General features: G+C 35.8%; 1 protein-coding gene across 16 annotated transcripts in view; it reads right to left on the reverse strand.

Moving 5' to 3' along the window:
• Window positions 1-22078, reverse strand: part of LOC116570709 — a 233628-nt gene that overhangs the window by 178613 nt on the left and 32937 nt on the right. For all 16 annotated transcript variants that reach the window (XM_032308197.1, XM_032308194.1, XM_032308186.1 and 13 more), the window contains one exon: window positions 4459-4519. In XM_032308197.1, the coding sequence (XP_032164088.1) occupies window positions 4459-4519 (61 nt within the window). The remainder of the gene's footprint in view (window positions 1-4458; window positions 4520-22078) is intronic.

Below are 22078 nucleotides of genomic sequence, written 5' to 3' on the forward strand. Positions count from 1 at the left end.
GAAACTTCACTATAGTCAGTGATTTATTGCCCAGGGGAGTTCAAGGAAACTCCCTCTTGTGAGCTATTCATTTTCTTGTTCTGAACATCCCAAATCATCTCAGCAGGAGGGGATGTGTGTCCCTGACCTTGGCTGCTTTCTCTGGTTTGCGTTTTCATTTGCTAAATAGGTCACAGCACATTGTTTATTCTGGCCCACAGCTCCAGCAACGCTGTGGGATTCCCTTTCCTAGCCTTGCCCTCTGCTAGTCTCTCCTTCAAACCCCCACCCTCTGGGACTTGGATAAGCACTCAAGCAACTTAAATCGTGCTTGAGTCCACATGAACAACCAGTTCAGCAGTTTCAACAGAATGAGATAGTCTATGATTCTATTCAGTCTACCAGGCAGGCAAATGAATGGAAAACAGTCATGTTTGAAGTTTGCCAGCGTAAAGAGGAAACAACTAGCTTGTGTGGATTTCCATTTCCTAACTACATGTGTTTTAAGTGGACATAGCTTTTTTCTCTTTAGCATTAATTTTATAGATTCTGCTTTCTTCTTCCAATTTTCTTTCTTTTCTTTCTCTCCTTTTAATTTTTTGGTGTCTGTTACACACTCCCCACTCCCCAGCCAGAAACCACATCAAAATAATGCTAATTTATTTTCATAAGATTTCTGATCAAAAGATCACAAATTATTTTGTGGATGATTGAGTCTTATACTCCATCTCCTGAGGCAAGAAAAAAGGGTAATATATCACATAATCTGAAAGACTCTTAAAAGAAAATATAAAAAAGGAAATGAATTATTTTAACTCTGATTCTACCTCTTCTCTATTCAATCTGCTTTTGGTCTTAAAAATTTTCATTTCTCCAATCTCTTTTTGCACGATTGAATTTCCCTCTCTTTTTCTGCCTTTTCTGAGCACGTTTTATAATTCTATTTTATCTCCTCTCTTAGTGTATCAATTATACTTCTTAAATAAAATTCCTTAGTGGTTCCCTAGAATTTGCAATATACATTTTTAAATAATCTAAGTCCATGTTCAAATAACACTATAATGCTTCAATTATAGTAGAGGTGCTTTAAAAGAAAGTACCTTAATTCTTTTCATATCTGATACACTGTTATTACTTTGAACAGTTCTCTTTTAGATCAATTAAGGAAAAAAAATTGTATTTTATCTTCATTTATGTCTTCTTCAATGCTCCTCTTGCTTTATGTAGATCTGAGTTTCTGATTTTTCTTCTCTCTGAAGAATGTCTTTGAACATTTCTCATAGAATAAGTTAGCTGATGAACTCCCTCAAAATTTCTGTTGGGGAAAATCTGTATTTCTCCTTTTTTTTTAAAGATTTTATTTATTTATTTGACAGACAGAGATCACTAGTAGGCAGAGAGGCAGGCAGAGAGAGAGGAGGAAGCATGTTCTCCACTGAGCAGAGAGCCTGATGCAGGGGCTCGGTCCCAGGACCCTGACATCATGACCTGACCCGAAGGCAGAGACTTTAACCCACTGAGCCACCCAGGCGCCCCTCTCCTTTATTTTTGAAGGATAATTTCTCTGGATAAATAACTCAAGGTTGATCCTTGTTTTTTTTGGTTGCTGTTGTTTTTTGTTTTTTCTTTCAATTACTCTAAATATGTGACTCCATTCTTTTCTTACTTGCAAGGTTTGTGAGAAGTTCCCTGTAATTTTTTCTCCTTTCTCCTCTCAAAGGGTAGCAGAATATGCTCCCCCAAAACATGCCACTTCATCACAGGATTATTTGAAGTTGATGGTAATTGAGAAGAAACAGATTAAGAGAAGCTCTCTGCCCTCCCCCATTTGCCTGAAAGCAGGATATAAATTTGTAAAAGTCTCCAATCCCCCCATCTACACCCTCTCTCCCCGCCCACCAGAAAAGACAGAAGGTTAATCATCAAAGACAACTATAGACCCAGATATTTCACCAGAGGAATCTACATAACAAACCTTATTAACTAGTCTTTATCTATTATTAGATTCCCCATAAATTTACTTTCCCACAACATGCTATCCTAGAAACTCAGTCCTTTTCCTTTGTCTTGTCACTTCTCTAAAACTTTGGGGATTTTGGTAAGATGCTATATAAACTCAAGTTCTAACCACCCCTTTGGCTTACTAATCACAGAATACTCCCATATGTTAAGAGCCATGCACATGTTAATACGCTTCTTCCTCTTTCTCTTGCTAATTTGTCTTTTGTCAGTCTTTTTTTTTTTTTTTTTTTTTTAAGGGGCATTTGGGTGACACAGTCAGTTAAGGTCCGGCTCTTTGTTTCAGCTCAGGTCATGATCTCAGGATCATGATGTGGAACCCCACGTCAAGCTCCACACTTAGCATGGAATCTGCTTGAGAGTCTCTCTCCCTCTCCATCTACCCCCCCCCCCTCCCATGGCTCATGCTATTTCTCTCTAAAATAAGTAAATAAACCTTTTTTTAAATTACTTTTAAGTAATCTCTACAACTCTCCACGTGGGGTTGGAACTCATAACCCTGAGAGAGATCAAGAGTCACATGTAGAGCAAGCCAGACACTTCTTGTCAGTCTGTTATACAGGGCCTCAGACAATGACCCCAAGATGGGGAGAATGAAAGCAGTTTTTCCTCTCCTGTGCTATATAAAGTGTTTTTTAACCCTTTGGCTTCTTTCAAGATTGTCTTTAATTTTTTTCAGTTTAAATATGAGATGACAAGGTATGTAGGTTTTTGTTCGTTTGTTTTTATAATCCTGCTTAGTGTTGTCTTAAGTTCCTTGTATCTATGTCTTTCATTAAATTTGGAAGTACTTCGGCCATTTTTACTTCAAATACTTCATTGGTTCCTCTCTCATCTCCTTCTGGTATTCCAATTATGAGTATATTACAGTTATGTTTCAGTTTGGGAAATTTCTATTGACAAATCTCCAAACTCACTGATTCCGTCCTTGGCTGTGTGAAGTCTCATGAAGATATCATCAGAGGCATTCTTCATTCCTGTAATTGCTATTTTCGTTTCTGGCATTTCTTTGGATCCCTTCTTAGAGTTTCCCTTTCTCTGCTTACATCACTCATCCCTTCTTGAATACTGTCTACTTTTCCCATTAGAACTCTTAGCACATTAATCATAGTTATTTTAAATTCCCATTTAAATTCCTATTTAAGTTCAAATATTGGTATCCTGTTTCTAATCCTTGCTTTGTCTCCTCTTATTGGTCTTTTCTTATCTTTTGGTATGTCTTGTAATTATTTATTGAAACAGGACATGCTGTATTGAGTAACAGGAATTGAGGTAAACAGGCCTTTGGGGTGAGAATTTATGCTAATCTGACTAGAAGTTGGACTGGGTTTAACATTTGCTGTAGCTGTAGCGGTCAAAGGCTCTAAATTTAGCATCCCCAGTTTTCTCTCCCAGTTACAGACCGTGGGCTTCCCTGAGAACTCTCCCTCAGAGGCAGTATGCCTTGCAGTTCTTTCAGCTGTAATCCATTGTTATTACACTGGAGCCTGCTAGTGTGGTGTTAAGGTGTGAAGGTGAGGGGATGTTCTATAGCCTTATGATTGAATCTCAATCTTTCATTAGTCCTGTGTCTCTGGGCTGTGACCTTCACAAGCATATATCCAGTGATATAAGCTTTTTGTTTTGTCTTAACCTCCACCCCTATTCTTTTCTCTGGCTGCAGTGTTTCTATTTCCTTAAAACTCTGAGTCCTGTTGTCTATGAGCCCCTTCTCCTTAAGCAAGAGAGAAGGCTACTAGAATGGAGGAAGGCCCTTCTCCCAACTGTGCTGAGGCTCTGGCAAAGTATTTGTCTCAAAGAGCGGGACTTTGCTAAGGAAAAATCTCCAGGTATATTTGATAATGGTTCATCTTCCCCTCTGCTACCAGAGCCATGAGAGCATCTTTCTCTGATCTTCATTCACCGCAACAACATGGTGGAATTCCCAGAGGTAAAGAAGTAACGAGGGGGGACCTCCCAAGACTGCAGCCACCAGAGTTTCTCACTGTCATGCTAGTCCATACTCAGCCTCCAGCCATTTTTCAAAATTACTGTTTTCATGCTATGGTTCTAGCCACTTCTTCTCTAGATAAGCAGATCTCAGCTGTGACTTTCTGGATTCATCTGTTTCTTCAGATTCTGGAGTGGAAATTTATCCTGCAAATTTAGTTCTCTGATGGGTCCAAGAAAAAACTCAGTTTGTTCAGCTTTATCTCACAAGGACAAAATGACAACTTTCAAGCTTTTTGTATTCAGAGGTGGACCTGGAAGTATCCCTGTAACCGAATTTTCCCTTCTTTTTGTAGTAAGTTTATCTTTAGAAGGACACTTTATAGTGTTTGATCATAGATGAGCTGGGTCATTGCTATCACCAAGTAATGTTGGTCATCTGTCAAGTGTCTCTCCTGTACTCTTCATTTACTTATTTATTTATTTATTCATCTATTTATTTATTTATTTTTCTACTGAGCAAATACTCACCATGGACCAGTGGGAATAGGATAACCCTGGTCCTCGCTCCTTTGTGCATTCATAAAATCCTCTGAAAGTAAATTTCAAAGTTAGTCTATATAAGAGGAGCTACATTAAGTTTCATCATCAATATTTCTTCTAAGCAATGATAGTTTTTTTTTTTTAAGATTTTATTTATTTGACAGAGATCACAAGAAGGCAGAGAGGCAGGCAGAGAGAGAGAGAGAGGGAAGTAGGTTCCCTGCTGAGCAGAGAGCCCGATGCGGGACTCGATTCCAGCACCCTGAGATCATGACCCAAGCTGAAGGCAGAAGTTTAACCCACTGAGCCACCCAGGAGCCCAGTAAGACTCTGTCTTAACTCAATAGTTGTCCATTGATTAATAAATCAAAAAAGACATTAGAGAAACATAATATTTTAAATTTTGAATTGCCTTGTCACAGAACAGGTAATGGGCTATCAAGAAACTTTAGTGAGAAGCTTATTTTCAGATTTTGGAGTGGCAGAGGAAATCCTATTAAACCCTGAATCATCACTGGAAATGTGAATTCAGCTGAATAAGAACAGTATTTGGTTCTGCCTACTGATGTTATCAATTTCCACATTAACAAAAGTGAACATTTCTCCTTTAGATTAAAAGCAAGTAAAACTCCTCTGTCCAGGATACAATAACTGGATGCAAGGAAGAAGAGAAAAAACAAAGTTATTCCCCTCTTTACATTAGAACAATGAATATTTATTCTGACATCAAATAAAATAAGTTATGGTTCTGCTATGACCTGATACTTTATTGTATTTAGACATCAAACCACTGTTTAGTCTTTTTAGGTAAAGGATATGAAAAAGTTCCAGGACTGTGAATAGTATTATGGATATGTATTTGTGTGTGTGTGTGTCCCATCTAGTAAAAAAAAAAAAAAAATGCTAAGCAATTGATAAAATGTTAGAGATTTAAAGATTCTAATTTTCATCATCTCTTACAGATAAACTGAGTTTACTCTTTGAAAAAAAGGATTACAGGAAAATAAAGTCTCTATGTACTTTTCACACAAGACCATGGAAACCAAATCCTCAACTAGGATCTACTTGAATTTTGCTATAAAGGTTTATGCTTGTCTGGCCTTAGATTGGCAGGCCAGGAAATCAAGGTGGAATTTTTTTCCCCTCTAACTTCATTGATGCCACCTGAAAAAATTTGGAGACAGTATTTCTGGAATCAGTTTTATCTCAGTAACTCTCAAATGTGCTTTAGGGTATGGTAGGTTGTATGGAGAACACAACTGTCAAATGTTCAAGCAACTCTTGTTGATTTAAGTGTAATTGATCAGGAGCACTATATGAAAGAACTTGGTACAAAAGACAAAAGGCCTGGGGCTATTTTATGTATTGTTTGTGGCTTATTGTATAAAGCAGGGAATGTCTCCTGTACTCACCAAGCCACAGACCCCCGCTGTTTTCTCCTTTTAGTATAAACAAAAAATAGCTAGTTTCTTGATAGGAACATTCTATCCTTAAGGGGGTATTGTAATGGCCTCTGGAGCAAGGAAGTATTCTGTGGCAGCTTTGACCTCTAATCATCAGGTTCTTTGTAATTTAAAAGTCTTTCATGGCCCAGGACTCTTAATAATTGTTTTAATTTATATTTAGCATCTCAAAATTCAATACTGCATGAGTAACAAAATAGTAAGTTATTTCATGCAGTATTTTAGTATGTATGAAATTAATACACTATAAAAATGCAAATCATTAGTAAAGTTCTTTCTGGAGAATTCTATTTGGAAAATCATGTAAGCATGCACAGTGTGCATATGTGTTTTTGTCACTCATTCCCATGTATTTGTGTGTGTTTGTGCATGTTCTTCTGCTAAACATACAACATGATGTCAGGTTTACAAGATGAAGTAATAGTTTCTTCCAAGAATTGTGTGCTTGGAGGGTTAATTCAGGAAGGTTATTGCCCAACAACCACATAGCAGTCATATCTCATCACCTTCAGCAGGAATAATTTATAGTTTAATCTTACATGCAGGCATATTAAATTAGTATTACTCATCAGAACCCACTTATTAATAAAACAAGCTGAATTAGCCACTGGAGAATCATATTTGGAAATTCAATGACAATTTTACATTTTTAATAAAGGCTCAGAAATATTATTGCAGAGCAGGTGGTAGAGAGAACTGTGGTCAAATTTGACATTCATTAATAATTGAAGTGTAGAACGTGACAGAGGTGAAAATTGATATTGATTTCTTTCCTCTAATATTTGGAGGAGTTCTAAAAGGTAAATAAAATGAGATAACAAGACATATCAAGTCTCACTGATTTCTTTGATCACCTCCTCCCCACATGAGAACACATATCACTCCTTCGCCTACCATGTTTTGAATAATTCAGTGCCCATAGTCTTTCCAGTTCAATGCATTATAAAACACACTCAAGCTGAGTTTCAATCATATTAGACTGAAAGCTGAATTTTTTATGAAGGATTATTTAAAACAAAATGCGTCTTGAGCCCAAAAGCCTTTGAAACCAAACAATCCTGGGAGTTCAGTAAGGAAATGTCAACACTGTGGAGAATTTTTCGATTCAGAAAATTAAAGGAATCCTGTTTGATGTATATTAACCATATCAATATTAACAACCTTCTGCTGGATTTCAGCACTGATTTGAGAGCTGAGGTATTATTGGTCTTGTATTTTAACTAGTTGTGAAAGCACTGAGAGAGTTGTTCTTGGGTTGAACTTGACCTGCCTCTGGGAATGCTTTCTGTTCCATCCATTTTTGAAAAGCTTTATTCAAGTGGATTTCTCGCCTACTTCTCCTTATTGCTTGCACACCTTGGGAAAATGAAAGATGCTCAAATATAGATGTCAACACTGCAGATGTTTTGTTTGGCAATAGTGTCTATCAGTTTCCCATCTTTAAAAAATTATTTTGCAGACCACCCATTTCACTTAAAGGCAACTCATTTTACTGACATACACCTGGGTTGGGATGCCAAAGTGAACCAGTCATTTCAAACTTTCTTTTTAATTCTGAATCATAGCTTTATGTCACAACTCCACTTGTTCAAAAGTTAGATCATGGATGTTCTTTCCTATAACTTTCAAATAATTAATCAAATGGTCTTCAATGGGCTAAGTAGCAAGCAGATTATTACTAATTATCAGTCCCTCTCTTACGTCATACAGTATCTTATAATTTCAAGTAAGAAAAACTCAAACATAAAGTGGCACAACAGCCAAGCATACTGGCTTTATTATTTTACCATTCGGAATTTTTTTTTTTCTGCCACGTTACCCTGAACCTGAGACTACTGAGAATATCTTCTTGATTAATTTTCAAGGTTCCCCTCCTTTTGTATTAAAAATGGTCACAATTTTGTAAGTAAAATTAAATAAAAAGCATGAAGGTAGGAGGTTATTCAAGATATTCCCACTAGGCATTAAAAATACACAGAGAAAGATGCTCTGGGGGTAAATATCCATCTTCAGTTGCAACTGAACACAGGTCCATTTTCTTAGGCATCAGGAACTTTTAATAATGTTAGTAAGAAGACTGGCTGGACCATCCCTTTCGAATATAATTCCAAGTAGGCTCTATATAGGGTTGTCTAGATCTTGGTTCCTCCTAGTAATCAACTATTCCAACACTGTGGAATCAATCAAATTAGTCTTTCTGAGGCCATGCTAGAAACACAAAGTGAGGTAAACAGCTGAGGTACCTAACAAAAGAGGAGGAGGAGGAGCAAAATATTTTTCTAAATTTCATTTTTTTCTCATTTCTCTACACTGTACAAGGGTAAGACATTTGTGTCTAAAAAACAAAATATGGAGTCCAGAGTATATGAACTATCTTGCATGCAATATCCCAATTTAAAAGGTCTTCCAAAATGAAGGGAGGGATAACCTTTTAAAAATATAGCCCCTGGGACACCTGGGTTGGTTAAGCTGCTGCCTTTGGCTCAGGTCATCCCAGGGTCCTGGGATCAAGTCCCATATTGGGCTCCTTGCTCAGCAGGGAGCCTGCTTCTCTCTCCACCTCTGCCTGCCACTCTGCCCACTTGTGCACTCTCTCTCTCTCTCTGATAAATAAATAAAATCTTGAAAAAATATATTAAAAAAATATACAGCCCCCAATTGTCTCAGTCTAAACAAATGAACACTAAAAGTATTTTGGACATCTGGCAGACAAATACACGAACCACAATCAAACCAAAGACAGGCTTATGCCATGCCAACTGTTAGTGGCTATCTGGAAGGAAGAAGAAAGAATACTCCAATATTCTGACTTGGCAGAACTCAGTACATCTACTAATCTTCTTTCCTAAAGTCAAGGCATAAAGAATTTGAATAAAACTTACTGAAATGTCATTCCCTATATCCCAAAGCAGCTTAAGAAAGTATTCCAAAACCTGGGCAGAGAAAAGTACTTAAAGATTCAGAGGCCACCTCTTTATTTTGGCTCAGGTCATGAACTCAGGGTCCTGAGTTCAAGCCCTGTGTGGGCTCTGCATGGAGTCCGCTTGAGATTCTCTCTCCCTCTTGCTCTCCCTCTGCCTCTCACCCCACCCCCACATGCATACACTTGGGCTTGCTCTCTTGCTCTTTCTTTCTTAAAAAAAAAAAAGTCCCTTTTCATATCAATAAACCAAAGAGTTTTGCCTGGGTAATAAAATGATGATTTCATTTTTGTCTTGTTTCTTTTTGTGTTCATCTATTTAAATTTTAACATATAAAAAAAATCCAATCAGAATGACAGGCATTTCCATATCAGCATCTTAATCCTCACAAAAGCCATGTTAACAGCTATGTTTACCCTTTAACAAATGTGGAAACTGAGGTTCAGTATAGCAGTTAAGGAAATTTCCTAAATGACCAAAATGCAAATTTGGAATTTGGCTTCAAATCCCCTAAGTCTAAATCAGTTGTTCTCATTACATCTTGGCTAACTTCTTAAAATTCTATACAGGAAGAAAGGAGAGAATGAAGGCTTGAGCATAGAAATGATCTAGAAATTACTGAAGATACAGGGGCTATAGCACAGTTTTATTTATAGTGGATTTAGCTTGCATTCTTGTATCCAGTTTTCTTCCTGCAGAACTGTCAGAAAAGATGAAAGAAATTGGGTAAGATTTGCATATGCAACTAATCACAGAAGAATTGCTTTTAGCTTTAACGAAAAGATCCTTTTGTGATCTCAGATTAATATCTTTATTCCTAAATGGAGCAAAAATAACATTTATTGGCTAAGATTATTTCTAATAGACAAGGCTGTTTTCTGTTTACCACCTAGCAGATAACTATTTGTAAGTCTCACTGAGTATGCCAATACAGAAAAAAAGCTGATACTGAGCTCTCATTTTACAAGAGTGTATTTAAATTAACTTCAGTAGCCAGAATTAATGGAACTGGGTAAATGATGCAAAGGTATTCCACAGGGTATTTTGTTTTAATTAGAGATAGGAAATGTGAGTCATTAGAGGTTTTTAAAAATGTTGCCTTCTACTACTCTCCCATATTTTAAATCTAGAAATATAAAGAAAAACTAAAACATGTTAGCCATTATAATTCAGTTTTTAATATGTATCAGCTCTGAATTTAAATGGAGTAAATTATAAAGAGTTTGAAAAAAGAATATAATCTGGATGCATTCAGGTACATGTAATCTTTTTTTAAAAATTTTATTATTTGGCAGAGAGAGAGAGAGATCACAAGTAGGTAGAGAAGCAGGCAGAGAGAGAGAGGGGGAAACAGGCTCCCCACTGAGCAGAGAGCCTGATGCAGACCCTGAGATCATGACCTGAGCCAAAGGCAGAGGCTTAACCCACTGAGCCACCCAGGTGGCCCAACGTGTAATAAATCTCATTAGAAAGTATCTGTTTACCCATAGGCAGCTATGTCATTTACTATAAAGGTACTACAATTCAAATTTTACAGCATAACTGCATGAATGAACACATACAAATTAAACAGAAAAGTACATCACAAATAGTTCTGAGTATGTCTTGAAACTTTGATCATGACGAAAGTGAAATTATACTCTAAAAGTCCAAGAATAATCCTTAAAATTGATGCAGAGAAAGCTGTATATCCATTTAAAAGAAAATAAAATTAGGTCCCATACTACACTATATACCATACTATACTGTATACCAAAATAAATTACACCAATTCCATGTATAAAGAGCTTAAAAACTTGCCACTCCATCCTACCAATAAAATGTGTCTTTTGCAAAGATTTTCTCCTACTCTGGCTTATCTTTTCATTTCTTTACAACAATGTCCACAGAGTAGAGATTCTCAATTTTAATTATGCCTGAATAATTTCTTTCATGTCATGTTTTTGGTGTTTATCTAAAAAGTCAATGTCATACCCAGGGTCATTTAGATTTTCTTCCGTGTTGGATCTTTTAGGAGTTTTATAGTTTTGTGTTTTAATTTAGGTCTGTGATCCATTTTCAGTTAATTTTTATGAAGCGTGTAAGATCTGTGTCTAGATTCATTTTTTTGCACATCCAGCTGTTCCAGCACCATTTGTTGATAAGATTACATTTGCTCCCTCCTATTGCCTTTGTTCTTTTGTCAAAGATCAGTTGACTGTATTTACCTGGGTCTGTTTCTGTAATCTTCATTCTGTATCATTGATCTATTCATTCTTCTGCCAAGTACCACACTGTCTTGGAGTGCCTGGCTGGCTTAGTTGGTGGAGCAGGAGACTTTTAATCTTAGGATCCTGAGTTGAAGCCCAACATTGGGTGTGGAACTTATTAAAAACAAAACAAAACCACTGCTTTGATATTGCTGCTTTATAGTAAGTCTTTTTTATTTTTTTTAAAGATTTTATTTATGGGGGCGCCTGGGTGGCTCAGTGGGTTAAGCCACTGCCTTCGGCTCAGGTCATGATCTCAGGGTCCTGGGATCGAGTCCCGCATCGGGCTCTCTGCTCGGCAGGGGGCCTGCTTCCCTTCCTCTCTCTCTGCCTGCCTCTCTGCCTGCTTGTGATCTCTCTCTGTCAAATACATAAATAAAATCTTTAAAAAAAAAAAAAGATTTTATTTATGTATTTGACAGAGAGAGATCACAAGTAGACAGAGAGGCAGGCAGAGAGAGGAGGAACCAGGCTCCCTGCTGAGCAGAGAGCCCGATGTGGGACTCGATCCCAGGACCCTGAGATCATGACCTGAGCCGAAGGCAGTGGCTTAACCCACTGAGCCACCCAGGCACTCTACAGTAAGTCTTGAAGTCAGGTAGTATCATTCCTTCAATGTGGTTTTCTCCTTTAATAATATGATGGCTAGGGATGTCTGGGTGGCTCAGTCAGTTAAGCATCTGCCTTCAGCTCAGATCATGATCCCAGCGTTCTGGAACTGAGTCCTATATCGGGCTCCTTACTCAGCGGTGAGTCTACTTCTCCCTCTGCCTGCCACTCCCCTGCTGTACTCTCTAAGTAAATAAAATTGTTTAAAAAAATAGTATGATGGCTATTCTGGGTCTTGCCTCTCCATATAAATTTCAGAATCAGTCTGCTGATATCTATAAAAATAATACTGTGTTTTTTTTTATTGGTATTGCACTGAATTTCTATAAAGCTGTAAAGAGTTGACATTTTGACAATATTGAGTCTTCTTATTCATGAACATGGAATATTCCTCAATTTACTTACACTTTGATTTTATTCATCAGAGTTTTTCAGTTTTCCTTGTACATATTTTTTTAGATTTATACTAAAGTATTTAAAAGTTTTTCATTTTTGGTGGTGTTAATGATGGTGTGTTTTTATTTCAAATTCCACTTGTTCATTGTTGGTATAGAGAAAAGCAATTGCCTTTTGTATATTAACCTTGGATCCTGAAACCTGGTTCCCATCTCTTATTAGTTCCAGGAGGGTTTATTTTTGCCAATTCTTTAAGATTTTCTATATAGATGATCAAGTCATCTGTGGACAGTTTTATGTCCTTTTTTCACAATTTGTGCACTATTTATTTCTTTTTCTTGCCTTATCACATTAGCAAGGACTTCCAGTACAATGTTGAAAAGGAATAAGGGAGGACACATCCCTGCCCTGTTCTGAATTTCAGTGGGGAAAGCTTTTAAATTGCTCTCCATTAAATACGATGTTAGTTGTAGGGTTTTTTCAGTTTTTATCAAGTGAAGAAAGTTCCCCTCTCTTCCTAATTTACTAAGAGTTTTTACCATGAATGAGTACAGGATTTTCTCAAATGGCTTTTCTGCATGCATTGATATGGTCATGTGATTTTTCTTTTGATGTGATGAATTACATTAATTGATTTTTGAATGTTGAACCAGACTTGCATAGCTGAGACAAATCCCTCTTTTTTTTTTTTTTTAACACTTTTTAAATTCAACTGGTTAATATTTTGTTAAGGACCTCAGATACAATTTTCATCACATTTCTATTATGGACGTTTTGTGATCCTAATAAATTTAAGCTATTAATTAGTCCTATGTCATTGTGCCCTTTATTCATCACAGCAGAACCCTGAGGGAATGGATAATGAATGGTAAGATATAAACTTTTAATTCTTTTATTTATATCCCAATGACCCCCACCCTCAACAAGTGCTCACAGCCAATGTTTTACTTTTAAAGTCAGATATTTCTCACTCCATTCATTAATTTAACCGATTCTACATCAGAGGGGAATCTTCTAGGAAACTAGGGAGTATTAGTGGAGTTGCAAGTTAGATAGAAAAACCAAGGAGGTCTAATGATGAAGGTGACATTTGAGAAGAGACCTAAACAAGTAAGTGAACAAGTTATGTAGATACTGAAAAGCATATCAATTCATGCAAAGGGAATATCAAGTGAAAACGTTTGCCTACTATATTGCTGGAGTATACGAGGAGTACACTGTGTCTGAACAGAGTGAGAAAAAGGGAGAGGTAGAGGAGATGAGGTCAAGTATAAACATGGAGGTAATCATGTAGGACTTTGTGCAGCATTGTACAGACTTCAGCTCTGACTTTGAGTGAGAAAGGAATACATTGAAGTCACATAATTTATCTAACTTATATTCTCAAAAGGTTATCTGGTCATTGTGTTGAAAACAGATTTCAGAGAGGATAATAATCAAGGTGGGAGAGAATGAAAGCTTAATCCTGGTAGTAATAGTGGAAGTGGTGACAAATTGTCAAATTCTAGCTATATTTCAAATATAGAACTGACATATTTTGCTGGTGTATTGGAAGTGAAAGGAGAGAGAAAGAAAAAAGTCAAAGATAAGTCACAACGTTCTGTAACTGATACGTGGTAGAATGCAACTGCTCTTTTCTATTTTGGAAAGTCTATGGGAAAAACACGTGTGTGGCTAGGTGTGTATTTGTTTAGACGGTATATTAAGCTTTAAATGCCTATTAAATGACAAAGTAGTGATGTCAAGTAATCAGCTGAATATATGAGACGAGTTCAGGAGGGAAGTCTGAGCTAGAGATAAAAAGTTGAGAATTATTACTGTTAACGATATTCTGAGTTATGAGATTGGAGGAGATAACCACGAGAATTTAAGTGTGGAAAGAAAAAGATGGAAGGCAAGAAAAGCCCAGAAACAGCCCAGCATTTAGAGACTGAAGACATGAGTTGGGAACAGTAAAGGAGGCTAAGGGGAGGGGATGCCAGAAAACTGGGAGGAATACCAGAAGTGTGTGGTATTCTGGAAATCAAGTAGAGTTTTCCCAAAAGAAAAGCTGATAATTCTAATTCTATGGATAGGTTAATGCTGTTGAGAAATAAAATCACAGAATTTCTACACAATGTAGACATACAGACTTGCTCTGCATTCTTCCTGTATATTTAATGTTTTGTTAGCTCTCTATTTTGCCTCAGTATCTTAACATTATATCTAATAGCAATGGGTATGAATTATAGATTATGATTTTGTTTACATAAGTGAACAGTATTTAATAAGCAGTATAAATTTTACATTCTAAAATTGTGCTTGATTACTACTGTGTTTTCTTTCTTTTTTTAATACAATTTATTTTTTTTTAGGACACTTTTAGTTTCATAGAAAAACTGAATGAAAGGTACAGCCTTTTCCCATAAACCTCATACTTCCACACATGCATAGTCTCCCCCAACACCAACACCCCCCACCAGAGTGATATATTTATTATAGTTGATGAACCTATAATTATTATCACCCAAAGCATCACTATCACCCAAAGTCCACAGTATACACTAGTTTTCACTCTTGGTGTTATATATCAGTAGGTTTGGACAACTGTATAAGAGTATGTATCCATACTATAGTATTGTACAGAGTAGTTCCAAGGCACTAAAAATCTTCCGTATTCTGCCTACTTATCCCCCTCCTTTTAATCCCTGGAAACCACTAATCTTCTTACAGTCATATTTTTCCTTTATCTTACCCTTGCCAACTACTGATTTTTAAATACTGTCTTCACAGTTTTGCCTTTTCCAGAATGTCATATAGTTGTAATCATACAGTATGCTATTTCCTGGGACTGGCTTCTTTTACTTACTAATATGCATTTAAGGTTCTTTTACATCTTTTTTATAGCATGATAGTTTATTTCTTTTTAGTGATGAATAATATTCACTGTCTGGTTGTACCCTACTTTATTTATCCATTCACTTGCTGAAGGACATCTTGGTTGCTCTCAAGTTTTGGCAATTGTGAACAAAACTGCCATAAACATCTCTGTGTAGGTTTTTGTGTGGCTCTAATTTTTCAGATTCTTTGGGTAAACACCAAGGCACATAACTACTGAATTGTTTAGTTAGAGTATGCTTAATTTTGTAAGAAACTTTCAAACTATCTTCCATTTTACATTCTCATAAGCAATGCATCAGAGTTCCTGTTGCTTCACATCCTTAGGATTATTTGGTGACATCAGTGTTTTGGATTTTGGCCACTCTAATAGGCATAGTACTATATGCAGCCTGTTTTTTTTTTTTTTTTCTTTTAAAGATTTTATTTTTATTTATTTGACAGAGATCACAAGTAGGCAGAGAGGCAGGCAGAGAGAGAGAGAGGAGGAAGCAGGATCCTTGCTGAGCAAAGAGCCCGATGTGGGGCTCAATCCCAGGACCCTGGGATCATGACCTGAGCTGAAGGCAGAGGCTTTAACCCACTGAGCCACCCAGACGCCCCAGCCTGCTGTTTCAAGTTGCATTTCCCTGATAAAACATGGTATGAAGCATCTTTTTATATGCTTATTTGCCATCTTTACACCTTCTTTGGTGAGGTTCAGTCCTTTTGCCCACTTGTGAATCAGGCTGGTTTTGCTATTGTTAAGGTTAATGAGTTCTTTGTATATTCTGGATAATAGTCTTCTATCAGATATATCTTTTACAAATATTTTCTGTCAGTCTATAGCCTGTCTTCTCATTCTTTTGATAGTGTCTTTCGTGAAGCACAAGTTTTTAATTTTAAAGAAGTCCACCTGATCAGTTCTTTCTTTTATGGACTGTGTATTTGGTGGTATATCTTAAAAGCCACTGACATGCCCAAGATCATCTAGATTTTCTCCTGTTATTTTATAATTTTGCATTTTACATTTATGTCTATAATACATTTTGAATTTATTTTTGGGAAGGGTCTAAGGTCTGTGCCTAGGTTAATTTTTTTCACATGTGGATATCCAGTTGTTCCAGCACCATTTGTTGAAGAGACTATCTTTGCTGCATGGACTGTCCTCACTCCTTTGTCAAAGATCAATTAACGATATGTATGTGGATCTATTTCTGGGCTCTCTATTCTATTCCATTGATCTATTCTTTCACCAATACCACACTATCTTGATTACTGTACCTTCTTTATAGTAAGTCCTGAAGTCAGATAGAGTCAGTCCTCTAACATTATTCTCTTTTAATACTGTGTGTTATCTATTCTATGTCTATTGCTTCTCTCTATAAACTTTAAAATCTGTTTGTGGGCATCTACAAAGTAACCTGCTGAGATTTTAAATGGAATTACATTGAATCTTTAGATCAAATTGAGAAGAAGTGACAATATTGATAACACTGAGTGTTCCTGGGGCACCTGGGTGGCTCAGTGGGTTAAGCCTCTGCCTTTGGCTCAGGTCATGATCCCAGGGTCCTAGGATTGAGCCCCACATTGGGCTCTCTGCTCAGCGGGGAGCCTGCTCTCCACCCCCTGCTTCTCTGTCTACTTGTGCTCACTCTCTGTCAAATAAATAGATAAAATTTTTTAAAAACATATTGAGTGTTTGTATCCATGAATATGGAATATCTCTCCATTAATTTAGTTCTTCATTATGGCCAATACTTTTTTTTTCAGTGTCCTCTAAGATTCATTATTTATGCACCACACCCAGTCCTCCATGCAATACGTGCCCGCCAATACTTTCAATCACATACATTCTGCTAAGTATATGGTGGTATCTCATGAAAACAGTGTTTTAGAGTTTTCGTGGATTTGTCTATTTCTCCTTGTAATTCTATCAGCATTTGCCTTGCATATTTTGAAACTCTGATATTAGATACATAAACATTTAGGATTACTTTGTTCTCTTGAAGAATTGAAACTTTATCTTTATGAAATGATCCTTTTTATACCTAGTAATATTTTCTGCACTGAAATTTGCTTTGTTTAATATTTGTTTAATATTAACTCCACTCCAGCTTTTTTCTGATTACTATTAGCCTGGTATACTATTTTCTCTCCATCCATTTACTTTTTTTTTTTTAATTTTTTCAATTTATTTATTTTCAGAAAAACAGTATTCATTATTTTTCCATCCATTTACTTTTAAATTATTTGTGCCTTATGTTTAAAGTGGTTTCTTTTATATAACATATAATTGGTTATTTCTTTCATGTCTCATATAAAAGTCTCTCCCTTTTAGTTGAAATATTAAATCACAAGGTTTTTCACTCTGATTAGTGGATGTTGTTTCTTCTAATACTTTCAGATTCTTTTTTCCTTGACTTTGGTGCTTTCCTCACATGCATGTGCTTATCAGCACAAAGCTGAGAATTCAAGGGGGGACCCTTTGCAGATCTTTAAAGGTCTTTCTGTGTAATTTGCTGCTCTCTGTTATTATGTCCTATGACCTCTAGGTATCTACATTTCACAATATATATTCTATTACACATAAATAATATATATAATGTACATTACATATTTTGATATAAGTTATATAGTATATATTAAAATTATATTATATTATATGTAATATATCAAATATTATTCACAACAAAGTAGTATGGTAAGACCCAACTGAAAAAAAGTGTAAGCTTACATTACCGAAATAGAGCTCCTCAGGGAAAATGTTCTATAAATAAAGAGTTACACATTTGGGGGCACCTGGGTGGCTCAGTCATTAAGCATCTGCCTTTGGCTCAGGTTATAATCCCAGGGTCCTGGGATGGAGCCCGAAAAGGAAGCCTGCTTCTCCCTCTCCCACTTCCCCTGCTTATATTCCCTCTCTTGCTCTGTCAAATAAATAAATAAAATCTTAAAAAAAAAAAGTAACATCTTCATGTAATACATTTTCTTTTAGTTTTCTGTACCTAATATATTTGACTTTGTGTGTGTGTGTGTGTCATGATATTCGCCTTCTTGAGTCTCTTTTTTATTATATTCAAATATTTGAGAAATTTCTTTCATTTAGTTTGAGTGACCCAAATATAATTCTTTTACATCCTTGTAGGTACAAAACATTTATTTTATCCTCACATTCAAGTTATAATTTTGCTACTCGTATATTATAATTAAAACCATTTTTCATCAAAATTTGGTAGCACTGTTTTATTTTCTTATAATCCAACTTTAATATTTTTTGTTGTTTTGTATGTAATCTCTATTTTTTTCTTTTAGAAAATTTTGTATTTTTTCTTTTTCTTTGATCAACTCAATATCCAGCAGAATGAAGCCTTGGTAAATAATTTTCACCATTTAAACCTTCTCTGCGCTTAATACAACTTTGTAAACTAAAGAACTATATTTACTTAAGGTCTGAATGATTTTTTTTAAACTCTTTCTTTGGAAAAATAACAACAACCAACAAAAAATAAATAAATAAAATCTTTCTTTGATTATTTCTAGCTGTGTTAGGTAGGCAGAATCACTGCCCACTTCCCTCTCAAAGATACCCATGGCCAACTCTAAGAACCCGAGAGTATGTTAGGTTACATGGCAAAGAGGAATTAAAGTTGAAGAAATTAAGGATGCTCAACATGTAACCTTAAAATAAGATTGTCTCGGATCATAGAGGTGGACCCAATGTTATCAACCTTAAAACACACATCATGCCTCCTTAAAACACAGAATCAGAAGACTCAAAGAAGATATGATAATGGAAGAAAGGTCAGAGTGATGTGATGAGGGGGACACTCAGGTTGTTATTGCTGGATTTGAAGATGAGGAAAGGGACCATGAGTCTAGGAATGGGGGCAGTCTCTAGAAGCTGGAAAAGGCAAGGAAATGGATTCTCTCCTAGAGTCTCCAAAAGGGAATGCAGCCCTACTAACAACTTCATTGTAGGCCAGTGGGACATGTGCTGGACTTCTAATGCATGAAATCATAAGATAATAAATTTGTGTTGCTTTGAGTCACTAAGTTTGAGGTAACTTGTTAATTCAGCAATAGGAAACTAACATAACACTCTCTCATTATCTGTCTTCTTTGTTTTTAGAATGCCTATCATACCAATATTACATTTTCTTTATTATCCATCCTTTTAATATTTTAGTATATATGAAATACATACTATATATTATATATAAAGATATATATGCTAAAATATACACATATATGTATGAATTTATATATGTACGCATATATATATTTGTGTATATTTTAAGTGGACATTTTTTCACTTACTCTTTTCCCTATTTTTTCACAATGCTAATTAATAAATTTTACTTATTTTATTTTTGACTTGATTATATTTGGTTCTCTGAATTATTCCTGTTTCCTGTGGTCTATTTTATTGTTTGTACACTTTGTTGCTTTCATACAATTTTCCCTGCATTTTCTTGGTTTTGGTTCTCTTTCTTCCTTTCTTTCCTTCATTCCTTACTTACCTATTTGTTTACATAAAGCTAGAGTTCATGGAATTGGTGTCTGTTACAGGTCTGCTCTGCCCTTATGAAGATGTTTTCTGCCCAACAGGCCTTTCTCATGAATGAGAGCTCTGTTTACCTATTTAGAAAAAGGGATTCTGGGTGGTGTCTCATTCATTTTCTCAGTTTCTCTGTGTGTATGTGTGTGTGTCCATATATGACTTTAGTCTCCTGAATACTCTTTTCAAGGTCAATATAAAATATTTCCATTTCTTGGGACTATATAATTCTCATGATAATGAGATTTTTAAGGACACATTTTTCGTAGTTTTTCACTGGAAAAAAAATCTTTTTTAACAGATTTACTGCATTTTTCTTCTTTCTGTTGTTTCCTTTGTTAGGCATTACAAATAACTTGATTTTAAAGTAAAAGGAAAATTATTCGAAAAACAACTGAAGTTCATGTTTTCAAGCTATGTCTTGAAACTTTAGTCCAGAGATACTTGTAAAATATTTTCACTAATTAGCAGAAATGCCTTCTGTCCTGCAGGATAGGCAGTGAAGATAGCTCAATGATTTTGGGCAATGCAGTCCTAAATTAAAGGAGAATATGACAGTGTTCTTCCCAGGTTTTAATAATTCTGAAGCTTTGTATTTCCACATCTGTTTTTGACTGCAGTAAGCAAGAAACAAACATGTAACAAATTCGGCTCATTTTTTTATCCACTAATTTGCTCATCATCTGAGAACTCCTTTGAGCATTCAATTACTCATGTTATCAGAACTATCCTCTTCTTACTCTGTTAGTAACCAGGTCTGTTTGGTAAATCCAGCTTACAAAGGGCATCTATCAACCTACTTTGCTCATTCCAAAGACCCACTGAAGTACTTTGGGGCATTGGTGCAAAGAGGGCTTTGCCTGTGCCTATGTGCATGTATGTGTGTTTATTTGTTGTGATACTGTGGTCAAGCCACAGTAGCACTACTTGGGGCTTTCATTTCCGGCAAATTTTTTTGTTTCTTACCAAGAAACAGCTTTATCGTGTTCATGCCAAATAAGCATTTGCCTGATTCTTCATAACTCCATTATTTAACTCTTTCCCTAATTTGTACAGTCACAAACTTGGTCAATAGTTGTTAATTTCACCCTTCAATTTGTATACACTCTTACAGTTAACTTCTACCACACTGATGGCAGACTCTATCTAAGCATGCTCAAAAGAGCCAATTGGGTTATTCGTGGGCAGAATACTCTCAGAGGCTGACAGTATCAATGCTGTTGATCGACCTAATGGCAAACACATATGGTTCTTATACCTTCCTGTTTCTGATAATAGGCATTGACAGGCTCTGGATCACAACAGTTGAACCCAGCAGGGATAATTTTCCACTATATGTGGCATGACTACGCCTAAGGATATATATCTTACCTAGCATTTATCTTTTTTTTTTTTAATGCCACACAAATATAAAGCTGTCACTTTAGTAGGACAATAAACTTTCTCTGGCTATGACAGATTCAAAGCAGATGCCACTAGTTTAGAAACATTTCTGAATTATGTGACTTGAGTCCCTTGACCAGATTAAAAACATGTTTTCCTCGTTTCCTGTTAAAGGTGAAATTATTCTAATCTATGTGACCAAAAAACAAAATTAGTGAAATAACATAGCCCTGTTATTATTATTTTGAGATAATCTTATAAACAATATGGGGATACTGTTTTACTAATAATTAACAGCATTTGAAAATTATTTTATAAGCCATGCATTGCTTTAAGCTTTTAAGAAATTTGCTTATCATTTATTCTTTACATTAACCCTCTGAGATTGTTATGTTTATTTATGACCCTTGATGAAGCAGCTCAGTTTTCAGGTGAAGCAATTTAGGCTCAGAGAGGTTAAATAACTTGTCAATGACTGCACAGCTATAGCAGTTGAGCTAAAATTCAAACCCTGACTGCCCAGCTCCTGAACATATACACTAAGCTACTATGCTAGTCAACTTTATCAATCATCATCACATTTATTTAATTGGCCTTTAAATTCAGATAACAATTTTTTCTTGGTTCCAAGGAAATAATTTGACAAGCCCAGATCATAATGCTTGGGATGCAAGTCTGAGTCCACATCTGAGAAAACTAAACCATGTGACTCCTAAAAGCACTGGGTATTTATTTTGAGGCTTATTATATGAGTCTGCATTTTAAAAAAACAGGCCTGTTATGAATAAGTGTAAGAATGGCATTCTATGGGTGATATATCCACCAAATGTTAAAATTCCTTTAGCGACAATGAAAAGTGAGAACATTGTTCCCTACGAGGTTAAATGAGTTGATTTGCTTTTGGTGGGCAAACACTGAACTATATGTTCAAATAGTTTGAAAGTACTTTGTCAGTATGCTGATATTTTTCTACTCAAAGTCAACCACACTATCTCCTTTAACAGATAAGAATGGTGGGATACAGCCTCAGTTGGTATAATATGAATAAACCTGTACTCTAATGAGTTTGGGTTACAGTCTGGGTTAAACCTGTCTAACGAGTGCCTTCAATTTGGGGGAGACATGGATTCATGATTCCTATTCTCTATGCATATTTTATCACCAACTAAT

Source organism: Mustela erminea, chromosome 12, assembly GCF_009829155.1.
Source record: "Mustela erminea isolate mMusErm1 chromosome 12, mMusErm1.Pri, whole genome shotgun sequence".
In the NCBI taxonomy this organism is placed as follows: domain Eukaryota; kingdom Metazoa; phylum Chordata; class Mammalia; order Carnivora; family Mustelidae; genus Mustela; species Mustela erminea.